Here is a 14,507-nt window from a genome sequence, read left to right as displayed (position 1 = left end):
CTTTATTTATAGTCTGCTGCTCGGTAGCTATGTGCTTTTGGCAATCTTTCTGAGGGTGGAAGGCCACGATAAAGTCAATGACTTTAGATTATTTGTTGCAGACTTGTAGATTATTAGCACTGACATGTATATGACTTCCTGTTTTCTAAGAAATTATGACTTTTTGGAACTTGGATCTACTGAATTTCAAAAGCTAATGCTTTTTTTCCACATTTAATATAAATTTCATTATTAACTTCAGTTACCCATCATCAGGATAAAGTCATTGGCTTCAGTCATACTTAAAGTCTTTATTAACAAATTAGTGGTTAACAAAGTTACATTTTTGAATAACTGTGTCCACCTCTGGGAATCACTAGCCACAAAGTCTGATGTTCATAAACGAGCCTACATAAAAATCATTCATGTAACATTGCTAACCAGTGCATGATTACCCTGTGATTACATACTGTGATATTTAACTTTCAGACCTGGATAGGACACACCAGATGGATTTGTTTCACAGTGAGAAACACGGAATCAGGCAAATCAATCTGCTTTGCAAGGTGAGGATAGAACTAACACACTGAAAAACATTTCTGCACTGCAGGGTGAATAAAATCTGGGGGCAACCACTAGATGGCAGTATAGGTGAGAAATTTTTGAATGGAAAGCAAGAGCAGGCAAGGAATCAGTATATTCTTCTGAAATATCCTGTAGAAATAACAAAAATCCTAATAAAGCATAAAAAGTCATCCTATGTTTTGACAAAATCAAATTATTGTACAGGAAAAAAATGGATTTCTTTTGAAAGAAAGGGAGTTTAGGCAGCTATAAAGCTATAAAAAGCTGCCCAAACTCTCTTTCCTCCCACTCTTTTATTGGCTTCAACATTTTTCTGCGCTCCATAGTTCCTCACCTCTGCTCGTAGTTCGGCAAGTTTCTTGTCCATACTGGTTCGGGCCCCCAGTTCATCTTCCAAGTCTTCAGATATACGGCCGAGTTCATCCTGATGAATTTCCTTCAGCAGGTTCAGCTGGAATTAATATAAAGAGGATAGATAAGACAAAATGTCGAAGAGTTTGGCATTTCAGCTTGATATTTGTTGTTAATGATTTACAATTTTCCCTGACAACACTGAAAGACCATTAATATCAATTTAAACCCCCCTACAACATCCCCTGATTTTAATGGTGCCGCTCCAAAGCTGAAAACGAACTGGCTGACTTAAAGACACTGTTTATCACATGTGTAGTAGCGTTTTATCATCAGATAAAGTGATCAGAGTTTGAACAGCAAAGCATCAAACTCTCCTTTATAGTGATAAACCCTTTCATTCAAATACACCAAAATAATTTGTTAGATCTTTTTATTATTTGCAAACTGTACAGGTGAACAGTAAACAGCTAATGTTGTGTTTGTCACTTTGTTGGTGTTTGTTAAATCTTTTACATCCATCCTGCTAGGTTCATGAAAAACCAAATGATTCAAACTCCTCATTTTACTGAAAGTGCTGACTGATAATCCACGATCACTATAAAGTTGTTACAACTTTGAAGTTAAAAAGCCAGTTTATTTGTATATTTTGCAGAATCAGAGAAGCACGTCATGGTCCTACCTTCAGCCCTTAACCTGATCCAGTCTCTGTTATCTCTTCTTTCACTTATCTCCATCATCACCATCGACTCTCAGATCCCCTCTCGTCCCCTCTTCTCTCCCCCTTTAGTGGCTTTACAATTCACTGAGTCTTATGTAAGAACTGTGTTTGCTGGCTCATGTTCACCCTGATGATTCTCCTCTCTGCAGACCTGGACTGCCCCCTAGTGGTGTAACACTGCTAAAACGTTACACAGGTTTCTCCCAGAGGCCTGTTTAAAGAACAGCCTGTGTCATAATAATGATTCATCCATGTGTTGATCTAACTTTCAGAGATTTGGCTCTGTGGGGACGATAAAGATAGATACTGCTCCAAAGGAAGAGTGAAAAGGAAATAATATTTAACTTAAGATGCAAAATGTTATTTTTCATGTATAAAAATCTAAAAACATGGGGCACTGTCCCATAGAGAATCAAAATACATTATCACCACATTCTTCTGCATGCTGTTGCATCCACACAAGTTTTAATTTAAGGGTATGGGAACTATCAAGGTGGTGCAAATGACCAAATGCCTAGTACTAATCCTCTAACATTGCCAAGATGTACTTTGTGTTCTGATGGACTTGTTGGATCTTTCATAAATATGTTTTGGACATGCAAAGATGTTTCTCACTTTTGGAAATTGGTCAGCTCTTTGCTTACAGAAATCTTGGATTATGTAGTGCCACGTACCCCCCCATCTTGCTCCTGAATGACTTGTCAACGTTAAATATCTCTCTCTCTAAAAAATGTTTATTATTCGCTGGCCTAACAGCAGCAAAAAATTGCTGGCCACACGGTGGAAACCACCGCATTCTCTCCCAAAACCTCAATGGCTAAATATTTACCTTGATGTTGCTGTTATGGAGCTCTCAGTGGCTAGGTTACATGGAGCTACTGAAAGAACAATTTCATCTTGGGAAAGATCTATAGACATGATCCAAAATTTTTTGTGATTTGTTGCTGCATCTGATCTCTCTCATGTAATTTTCTGACCTTCTGTGAAGGGTAGTGTGTTAATGTGTGTTTTGCTGTGGGGACAATCTCTGCCTTTTAACTCTTTGGTACTTCTTCTCAGTGGCAGGGTGGAGGTATGCTGGCATGGCAGTGGTGGGTGGGGACTCTTCAGGTGAGGATCCACCTGCGGTGTCTTTGCCTACCGCTGCAATGTCTGTATGCCCCGGGATGCAAGTGTGGGGACTTAGTTGTACCAATGGTAGAACAGAAAGCTGCCTGAAACCTGGTATTACTAATAATTACTATTATTATTATTATTATTAGTACACAGTTTATCAACAGTATTTATCATTATTATCATATTATATTTTACTATATTTCATTGAGATCTATCTGGGGAGCGAGGAGTGGGGGCGTCGCCTTTTGTTTATTTTGTTTGTTTTGCTCTGTTTTGTTTTATTTTAATTTGATATGCCTTGGCTTGTATCATTCAGTTGTTACTACAATGAAATGCATATTTTTGAAAATGACAATATAAATTTCATCACAAAAAAAACAGTACTAATCCTGAGAAGAGTGGAGCAGATTTAGGCTGGAGCAGCATGAAGGCACCACTTGATGTCCCGTTTTACACGGTCCCTTACAAATAACTTCCCTTAAAGAAAAATTTTGGAAAAGTTACAAGCACTGTTATTCTGATTTAAGCAGATTAAAAACGTGTAGTTTTGTTGAAATTCTGTAGTTCAGCTGAAAGAAAACGGTCCAAAATTTTTGACAAAAACTTGCCATGGTAACCACATAGTCGCCACTTCTGCCAGAGTAGAGGACTTTGTGCCATGGTAAAGCACTGACCTGGTGTCCAACTATGGTCCGCACAGATACTCAGAAGTCAGAATGACACCATGGAAGTCTCACCTGTTTGAGCGCCTCTTGTTTGCTCTTGCTGAGCTCCTCATATTTAAGTTTCCACTGACTGAGTTCAGCCTCAAGCCTCTCGATGCTCTTACTCAGTGCCAGCTTGTCTCTATGGAAACACAAAGACAACATACAGATCAGTGCTTAATCAAATGCACAGTGCCGTGAAAAAGTATTTGTCTCCTTTCAGATTCCTGAGGTTTTTGCATATTTATCACACTTAAATGTTTGAGATCATCAAACCAATTTTTATATTTCACAAAGACAACCCAAGTAGATAAAACATGCAGAAGTTGAACTATTATTAAATTTTTCAAGAGGAGAGAAAAATCCAAACCTATCTGGCCCTGTGTTAAAAAACGAACCCCCCCCCCCCCCCCCCCGTCATGAGTTAACTGTGATTAACCACAGTTTTTGGAAAGATGAGTTTAATATCACTGGCCACACCCAGGCCTGATCACCGCCAGATTTTTGAATCAAAAAATCCCTTAATTAGAAACTGTCAGACAAAGTGAAGTAGGCTACAAGATCTCAGAAAGAAACGCATTATGCCACGATACAAAGAAATTCAAGAACAAATGAAAAAGAAACAAAGTGACTGAAATCTATCAACTATCAGTCTATAAAGGTTACAAAGCCATTTCCAAGGTTTTGGGACTCCAGCAAACCACAGTCAGAGCCATTTTCTACAAATGGAGAAAACTGGGAACAGTGATGAACCTTCCTAGGAGTGGTCAGCCAACCAAAAGGACTCCAAGAATGCAACAACGACTCATCCAGGAGGTCACAGAAGAGCCCAGAACCAGATCCAAAGACCTGCAAGCCTCACTGGCCTCAGTTAAGGTCAGAGTTCATGACTCAACCATAAGAAAGACACTGGGCAACAATGGCAACATGGGAGAGTTCTAAGGCCAAAACCACTGCTGACAAAAAAGAACACAAAGGCTCGTCACATTTGCCAGGAAACGTCTTGATGATCCCCAAGACTTTTGGAGAAATATTCTGTCGACTGACAAGACAAAAGTTTAGCTTTCTGGAAGTTGTGCGGCGCATTACATCTGGAGTGAAAACAACACAGCATTTGATAAAAAGAACATCAAGCCAACAGTCAAACATGGTGGTGGCAGTGTGACCGTCTGGGGCTGCTTTGCTGCTTCAGGACCTGGACCACTTGCTGTGATTGATGGAACAATGAATTCTGCTGTCTACCAGAAAATCCTGAAGGCCAACGTCCGGCCATCAGTAAGTGCCCTCAAGCTCAAGCACTCTTGGGTTATGCAGCAGGACAACAACCCAAAACATACCAGAAAGTCCACCTCTGAATAGCTCAAGAAAAACTAAATTAAGGTTTTGGAGTGGCCAAGTCAAAGCCTGGACTTAAGTCCAACTTACATGCTGCGGTGTGACCTTAAATGGGCAGTTCATGCTGGATAACCCTCCAGTATGGCTGAGTTAAAACAAATCTGCAAAGAAGGGTGGGCCAAAATTCCTCCACAGCGATGAGAAAGACTCATTACCAGTTATCACAAACGCTTGATTTCAGTTATTGCTGCCAAGGGTGGAACAACCAGTTATTAGGATCAGGGGGCAATTACTTTTTCACACAGGGTCAGAGATGTTTGGATTTTTTTCCCCCTTAAAAATAAATAATTCAAACACTGCATTTTGTATTTACTTGGGTTGTCTTTGTGGAATATAAAAATCAGTTTGATGATACGAAACATTTAAGTGTGATAAATATGCAAAAAAACTCAGGAATCAGAAAGGGTGCAAATACATTTTCCCAGCACTGTATACATACAGGATGTTTTCTATCTGGTTTCATGCTGTTTATTCATCACAGTAGTCCTGCTTGTCTGCAGTATTTTCTCACAATGTTTAAACACAGCATAATGCACAACCTGTTTGAGTGCCTCCTCCTCACCAAATGACCAGAAGCTTTTTCTGACTTTATGTTCTGACTGTATTAGCTGTGAGAGCATTGCTGTAATGCACCTGAGAATTTCAGTGCTTCTCTGTGTTTGAGTCCATAATCATAAAACTGACATCCAAGACCAAGTCAAGGATTTTCTGTCCTTCTTACTCTCTCTCTTTCAGGAGGACTTTCTGGGACTCATCCAACCGGAGCTGCAGGGCATTGAGTTTACTGGAATCTTCCTCCACTGCGCTGATGTCCTCCCATAGCTGTCTGCTGCGCTCCTGTCGGCTTAAACTCGTGGATGAGCGTGAGCTGGGCAGGTTAACACCACCACGACTCTCCCAGGCCTGTGGAGTGTCTTCTTCCTGAGCCCCCGAACCGAGGGCCGACTCTAGAGCCTCCAGGTTCTGAAAGGGGAGAGGAGAACAGGAGATCAGAACAGATGTTGGTAGATTGGGGTACTAGATAAGACAGAAAAGAAACAAATGATGGAAAAATCATGAGAATGTGTTTAGAATTTAGTTTGTAGGAATTATCCTAAACTCCAAAGAAATACTACTAGAGCAGTGTCCCACTTTGGTAAACAAAATAGCTTTTATTATAACAGAAATGAGTGAGTGAATTTTTTTTTTTTTATTTAAATGGCAAATAAGCCTCACTAGTGCTGGGCTGTATGTGTGGAAGAGGCTCTCACTCCCCTCCATGTTCCAAGAATAACACTTTCAGAAACAGTGAACATCGCCCTTCCTAATAATCCCTCACTCCTCCTAAAATGTTAGCAGGGACTTCCAGAGTGCAGACCCAGTAGCTGAAGAGCCTTTCTTCCTCCTACCTACCCACATTTCCCATGTGGATATCTGTGAAGCTGCACAGTCTCTAAGGGTTGGAGATGTGCTAACATTTTTCTCTAATATCTTTTACACTCCACTCCACCCACTGTCCCCAACAGTAAGGCAAAATAAATCTCTTTCATCCAGCAGATCATCTACGGCACAGGTGTCAAACTCAAGGCCCAGGGGCCAAATGTGGCCCACGGTGCACTTTTACGTGGCCCACAAGATCATATCATATCTTAATTAGCACTGGCTCATGAGTGATGAGTTCTGCAGATTTCCTTCAGTATAGAAATGTAAATTTAACCTTGAAGATTAAAAAAAAAATCCTTGTTAAGTTATAAAAATCTGAAAAAGTAGTGAGTAGGAATAATTAGATAAAAAGTCAGGAATGAGGGAAAGAAATAGTTTGTGTTCTAATATTTTTATTTTGTATTCCAAGATTATGACTGGAACTTAGGATTTTTACTTTTCATTTCATATTTTGACCTTTAAAATTCATAACTTTGACCTTTACAGTCATATTGTGACCTTTTGGATTGACAGTTTTTCATTTTAAATCATATCTTGACCTTTTAAACTCCTCACTTTGACTTTTAATCTCATATTTTCACTTTTTTAACTCCTGATCGAGAATTTTATCTTCTATTTTGACCTTTAAACTCATGGTTTTAACTCTCTATCTTTTATATTTGCCTTTTAAAAACCTTATTTTAACTTTTAATTTTGTATTTTGAGCTTTAGGATTTATAAAGTTGACTTTTTATCTCAGATTTTGAGCCTTTAAAGTCATTTATTTATTTATTTAGCATTCATTTGACATGGACACACAGTAACATTGATGCTGTAATATTTAATCATTTTGACTTTTATTTAGAAATCTTAAAATCATTTATCATCACTGTTTAATTTCCCCTGTAATTTATTATCTGTGAAAACACAACTGACAGTTTTTGGTTAAATCTTGACCCTGTTAGGCCCTCAGGTTAGACTTAAATTCAGATTTCGACCCCTGCTGTGATTGAATTTGACACCCCTGATCTACAGTTTCTGCTGATGAGCTGTTAGAACAGAACCTTGAAACCACAGCACGGATTTTTGTGACCAAAGATTTTCACATCTTCTTCAATTTAATAGCCCAGGCTAAAACTAAACTGGCAACAATGAGCTATTTCTCCTCACAGTATAGTAAATATATCCGCTTTGGCATTGCATCAGTGAAGGTCTAAATATTCCCCCACCCTGTATCACTCACAGCCCCTGCCAGAGGCAGAGTGGGAGGTCTGTGTCTCCCACAGGCACCATCATGCTGTGTGGTGACTGAGGATAATCATCTAGCTGCTGTTTAGGCACCTCATAAATATCAAACTTTTTGACTGAGAGAAGTAAAGAAAATGTGGTTGAAAAGTAGAGCATGAATGACCCTCTGAGACTATTTTATTTAATTCTGCATTTTGAAATTAAACAGAAACAGGCTTCTTTGTGCTGCACTGAGAGATATACAACATTCAGAAAGAATTCAGATCCCCTTCACTTCTCTCTCTTTTTTTTTGCTCAGCATGATGCTACAGCTTAAAAAGTCATTTTATTGTCATTAATCTTCGCTCAGCACCCCCTGAGAAAGTAAAACTGAATTTTAGAAATCGTTGCAAATTTGTTAAAAATTAAAAACTGAAATATCACATTTACACAAGTATTCAAACTCTGTGTAAAAACACTTGAATTTTAGCTCAGGTGTTTCCCAATCCATGCTGACATGTTTCTATGCCTTCATTGGCGTCCTGTGGTGAATTAAAGTGGTTGGACATGATTTGGAAAGGCACACACCTCTCTATACGAGGCCTCACTGCTGACAATGAAAACAGAGCAAAAACCAAGCTGGACAGTGTCCCTGAGCTCAGAGACAGGAATATTAACAGGCACCGATCTGGGGAAGACTACAAAAAAATCCTGCTGCACTGAAGGTTCCCATGAGCACAGCGGCCTCCATAACTCTCAAACAGAGGAAGTTTGGCACAACCAGGACTCTTTCAAGAGCTGGTCACCTGGCCAAAATGAGCAATAGAGGGAGAGAGAGGACACTAAGAACCTGATGGTCACTCTGACTGAGCTCCAGAGATCCTGTGTGGAGATGAGACAAAGTTCCACAACCACCACTGCAGCCCTCTACTGATCTGGGCTTTATGGCAGAGTGGCTAAAAGGAAGCCTTTCCTCAGTGAAAATACATCAAAATCCTCTTGGCTTTCATTGGAAGTGAAAAAAAAAAAAAAATCAAATAAAAGCCAAGAGAGACCCTCTGGAACTATGCAGCTTCACAAACAAATTATTCAACCCCCATTGCAAATCCGTTTTATTGTGAATATTTAGACTTCCCACTGTTTAATACAAACTAGGGCAGCAGCAATAGATTCTTTTTGTAGTTGAGTACGTTATAGATTCTTCTGATGATTAATCGAGTACTCTAATAAGAAATATTGCATTTTTTTAATCAGTCATTTTTGCTTTTTCAAGAGAAACAGTACTAGACAAATGAGAAAAGAAGCTGGGTCCCAAATGAACTACTTCTATATATTTTACAAAGTGCAGTGAAGTTCTGATGACAGTTTACATTTCTTAAAGTTACAAGGAAAGGAAGTTAAATAATTACATTAGATTATCCCATATTTGGGGTTTTAGGGATCCTCTCCCAGGAAATTTTGGGTGCTAACACTTCATTTCTTCTATAATAGTTTATTTTTATTTCCAATTTGTCATTAACTCATTGAGTGCCACTGGCGTATACAGTGTTGTGAAAAAGTATTTGCCCCCTTTCTGATTCCTGGGTTTTTTGCATATTTATTAGGGGTGCACCTATCGATCGGCCAAAATCGGTATTGGCGACGATTTCCTTAATTTTAGGAGATCAGCGATCGACCGATCCTTGTAAATAAGATCGGTGGATATGATCGGTTTCATATGCCTCTACTCGAATGTGAAAAATGGAAGACTAAAGAAACTGATATAATTTAGTAGTTTGGACAGCAACGCTTTAAACTTTTGATTTATATTTGAGAGAACTACCTCATGTGCAGTTAAAACAACAAGTTTGTATTGTTTCCTGGGTATTGTTCAATGTTATTCAATAAACTAAGATTGGAACATTGAAGGTGTATGCTGTCAGTTATAAAAAAATCGGTATCGGCCAAAATCGGAACCAGCAGGTAAGGCTTTTTAAAGATCGGTGATTGGCCAGAAAATTTCAATCGGTGCACCCCGAATATTTATCACACTTAAATGTTTCAGATCATCAAATCAATTTTTATATTTCACAAAGACAACCCAAGTAAATGGAAAATGCAGTGTTTGAAAGATTATTGAATTTTTTAAGGGGGGAAAAATCCAAACCTCTCTGGCCCTGTGTGAAAAAGTAATTGCCCCCCTTGTTAAATCATGAGTTAACTGTGATTAACCACAGTTTTTGGAAAGCTGAGTTCAATTTCACTGGCCACACCCAGGCCTGATTACCGCCAGATTTTTTGAATCAAAAAATCCCTCAATTAGAAACTGTCAGACAAAGTGAAGTAGGCTACAAGATCTCAAAACGCATCATGCCATGAGCCAAAGAAATTCAAGAACAAATGAAAAAACAAAGTGATTGGAATCTATCAGTCTGGAAAAGGTTACAAAGACATTTCCAAGGTTTTGGGACTCCAGCAAACCACAGTCAGAGCCATTATCCACAAATGGAGAAAACAAGGAACAGTGGTGAACCTTCCCAGGAGTGAAAAATCACTCTGATAGTGCAACAACGACTCATCCAGGAGGTCACAAAAAAACCTAGAATGACATCTGAAGACCTGCAGGCCTCACTGGCCTCAGTTAAGGTCAGAGTTCATGACTCAACCATCAGAAAGACACTGGGCATCAATGGCATCATGGGAGAGTTCCAAGGCCAAAACCACTGCTGACAAAAAAGAGCACAAAGGCTCGTCTCACATTTTCAAAGAAACATCTTGATGATCCCCAAGACTTTTGGAGAAATATTCTGTCGACTGACCAGACAAAAGTTGAACTTTTTGGAAGGTTTGAGTCCCGTTACATGTGGAGTAAAAATAAAACTGCATTTGATAAAAAGAACATCATGCCAACAGTCAAACATGGTGGTGGCAGTGTGACCGTCTGGGGCTGCTTTGCTGCTTCAGGACCTGGACCACTTGCTGTGATTGATGGAACAATGAATTCTGCTGTCTACCAGAAAATCCTGAAGGCCAACGTCCGGCCATCAGTAAGTGCCCTCAAGCTCAAGCACTCTTGGGTTATGCAGCAGGACAATGACCCGAAATACACCTGCAAGTCCACCTCTGAATGGCTCAAGAAAACTAAATTAAGGTTTTGGAGTGGCCAATCAGGGTCCAGACTTAAATCCAACTTAGATGCTGTGGTGTGACCTTAAACAGCAGTTCATGCTGGATAACCCTTCGATTGATTTCAGTTATTGCTGCCAAGGGTGGAACAACCAGTTATTAGGTTCAGGGGGCAATTACTTTTTCACACAGGGCCAGAGAGGTTTGGATTTTTCCCCCTTAAAAATTAATAAATAATTCAAACACTGCATTTTCTATTTACTTGGGTTGTCTTTGTGAAATATAAAAATTGGTTTGATGATCCAAAACATTTAAGTGTGATAAATATGCAAAAAACTCAGGAATCAGAAAGGGAGCAAATACTTTTTCACACCACTGTATATACGTATAGGGCTGGCACTCAGTGAGTTAAAGTAAAGGGACACAATCATTTCAACATCCTCTACTTTATACATGAGTGTAATATTTCTCATTCTAGCAAGAACAGAGTTTCATCACTCACACCGCGATCTGATGGTGTCTGAAAGGTGAACCTTTAGATTACAGGAATATAGTCGATTTTTCAAAGTGTGTTAACTTTTAATTTTTGAACATCTTTGTTTGTGAGTTCATCCACAAATAATAATCTGACTTTTAAGACAATCCACTGACATGGAGAACACACATTTTACTGGATAAAGCAGCTTCTGTGACCTGTTCAATCCTGACTCTGCGATGATGAACTTTAACCTATTTAGTCTCAGTCAATGTCTGTGGCAATAGTGTTTCTATTTAATTGGTGTGAATCAACATAAGTCTTATCAAATTATTTGGGAAGCTAACACTTTTTGAAAAATACACTGCAATCAAGACATCAGTGTGCTGGATTTTAGATAATTTATAATTAAATGTATAATGTGCTTACACTGAAGAGAGAGACAGAGAGAGGGAGAGAGAGGGAAAGCACCAAAACAGGACTATTATCCTTATTATTATCCTTATTATTATCATTATTATGAATATTATTATTATCATTATTGTTATCATTGTTATTATCATCATTATTATTGTCATGCATATTATTATTTTTTATTATTTTTAGTATCATTATCATCATTATTATTATCATCATCATTATTATTGTTATGCATATTATTATTTTTTAAATTATTTTTAGTATCATTATCATCATTATTATTATTATCATTATCATTATTATTATCATCATTATTATTGTTATGCATATTATTATTTTTTTATTATTTTTAGTATCATTATCATCATTATTATTATCATTATCATTATTATTATTATCATCATTATTATTATTATTGCTGTTGTTGTTACTTTATTTTTCTAATCATTTATTCATTATAAATGTAATTGATAGGAGGGGTGCTTGGATACTAAACCATAAAAATTTCCATAAACTGAACAGATATTTTTGTTTACCCAAATAAATATGAGATTTCTTGATGTTTCCTTTCTCTATGTCTGAACCCCTCAGATTTGGTAAACATTGGATGATTAAAGCTCTCTCTAAGATTCTGTCAGTGTAAGTCTTTTATTGTTATTCAAGTTTCAGTCAAAGCCCAGTCAAACTTTTTAAGCAGACAAATCTCTCTTTGAATGTAGTTTCTGACATGTTCATATTATATTATTTATATATCAGACTTTAAATAATGTTTTGTTTTTATGATGATTCAAACTCTTCCAAAGTTTGAATTCATGCTAACAAGCAAACACAGCTGTTTCCACATTTGTGGGAAAATACTTGTAATAATTCAGCCAAATGGAGACAAGGCCGTAAGGCTCACGCTGTCGTTACACATGGCGCCCAGCAGAGGGCCCCAGTGTGTAGCAGATGTCAGTCAGAGGACCATCCTGTGCCACATGTGGAAGCACTCAGTGTCTGTGAGGGAACCAGAACAATGGAGAGAGACAGGAAATGAGCCTTTGCTGTGTTTGAGCACCAAGTTCACCGTTCTTTCACGACCACAACTGCTGCGCCCACTCACGCACGTTTCATCACAGTTTACATTGCTGCTCTACCCGACTGTGTGGGTAGTGTTTGTATATGTGAGTGTGGATTTGCGTATGTTACCATGGAAACTCTGCCTGAGCTTGCTGAAGGTCAAGTCTGATGATTCTGCAGTGACAGGAATCTTTATACACTGCTGCTCGGACATGGGCACCATCAGGATGAGACTACAGCCTCATCTCTGTGTTTGTGTCATGAAATAGAGTAGACCGGACCTTCTAGTGCTATAAAACACCAGTGGACAGTTGGTTATCATGGACTGTCTATTAAGATGGATGGAGCAACAGCCTACAGAACCTAAAACCAAAATATTCAGTGCTTTAGCTGCTGGCTGACTGCAGTTTGGGTCACAAACTCCGCCTCTTGTGATGACAGATGGGTAATAGTTATTAATATAATACTCATTTATGTCCAAGTGCTTGTTCTCAGATTATTTTGTATTAAGGTGACTGGATGTAACTACATAATCAACAGCTCTGATGGGCCCTTCAGTTAGAATGATGGTGCACATCCTATAAACACCAAAAGTAAAACACAGGTCAGGGACATAATGTGTAAAAGGCTGTCAGGTTTTTCCAGGTTCTCATTGTTTAACATACAGCGGGTTAGCCTGATCAACCTGAAGGAGGCCCAGTAGAAACCTGCTGAAAGGGGGTGTATCACCACCTATTAGAGTCAGACCTACTTCTGCTCCCAGTGCCTGCAGACTGGGTCAAGGACAGCAGTCCAGTTAAATGGCTGAGCTATAACCATAGACACTGAACATGGCCCTTTGGCCTCAGTAGAAACCAAGTACTTGCTAGGGGCGTTTACTCTTAAAGCTAATCCAGCGAATAAACTGATTTCCAGGAGGACAGACTCCGACCAGCTTTTAAGAGGAAAGGTCAAAAATGTAAGAGAAACAGAAATTCTGCTGCATAGTTTTGCCTCTTTTTCACTATTAGGCCACAATATGTAGAATTTTTACACTGATATTTCTATATCTATTTGAAATATCACTACTCCTATTTAATATTTCTAACCCTTTTAAAAACCAGGGTAATTCTTAACTGTCCTAATTGTAACAGGATGTGTCTTTTAAAGGGGGCTGCCATCAGTTACAGATTCACGCTTCCAAGCTCCTCTCTCTATCTGATATCTGTTTCCTGGTGCACATTTATTGTAGAGTCCCTGACAGATGGATTAATGAAAGAATTAAACGGGTATCACTGTGCCCGTGTTCTCAGCTGGTAAACAGACAATGTGACCCGAGCCTCATGAATGTGGGCCAAACTGGCTACTGTTCTCCAGCTCTCTCAGCAAAAGTGTGCGTATCTGAGCATTGTCCTATTTTAGAGACAGAGTTACAGAGAGAGTTAGACACTCATGCACACACAGGCTCATCATGCTTTTTTTATCCCTGAGGGCTTTATAATGCTGCAGTACTTCTTCTCTGTCAGGCAGTCCTATGCAGAGCATCTTTAACATCTCTACACACACACACCTGACACACTGCCTCACTCTCAGCTTTGTCCATAGCAACACAAATAAAGCATCAGTATGGCTTCATAGTGGACTGGAGGCTAAAATCACTATGGAGAATTCATGTTGAAAATGAGAGAAGTAAAAAAGAAACTTTTAAAACTTTATTCACCAGGGAGCCTTACATCACAACAAGGACTGGATAGTATCCCGTTTTAAAAATTATTACACCTCCCTAAAATTTCCTGCAGTATGAAGTGAGTGCCATGTGACTAAGAATCACAAAATACAAGAAGCTGTTCTGACCAAGCATTGGCGGGGGCTCCTTTTATGCGTTGTATTTAATTATTTTATAGAATGCTTCTTTTGCCAAGCTTAAAAATATCAGTACAGGCAGTTAGGCTGTGTATGAAACCACTCACTCATTCCCTACTCCCTATCC

General features: G+C 38.7%; 1 protein-coding gene across 1 annotated transcript in view; it reads right to left on the bottom strand.

The window, feature by feature from the left end:
* ccdc102a (coiled-coil domain containing 102A) overlaps nucleotides 1-14,507 on the bottom strand; it is a 94,893-nt gene that overhangs the window by 28,129 nt on the left and 52,257 nt on the right. The window contains exons 4-6 of the mRNA XM_041785674.1: nucleotides 5,573-5,814; nucleotides 3,490-3,598; nucleotides 899-1,015 (exon numbers count right to left, since the gene is read on the bottom strand). Coding sequence (XP_041641608.1) covers nucleotides 899-1,015; nucleotides 3,490-3,598; nucleotides 5,573-5,814 — 468 coding nt within the window. The remainder of the gene's footprint in view (nucleotides 1-898; nucleotides 1,016-3,489; nucleotides 3,599-5,572; nucleotides 5,815-14,507) is intronic.

Source organism: Cheilinus undulatus, linkage group 1, assembly GCF_018320785.1.
Source record: "Cheilinus undulatus linkage group 1, ASM1832078v1, whole genome shotgun sequence".
Taxonomy (NCBI): domain Eukaryota; kingdom Metazoa; phylum Chordata; class Actinopteri; order Labriformes; family Labridae; genus Cheilinus; species Cheilinus undulatus.
This window is presented reverse-complemented; position numbering and strand designations above follow the sequence as displayed.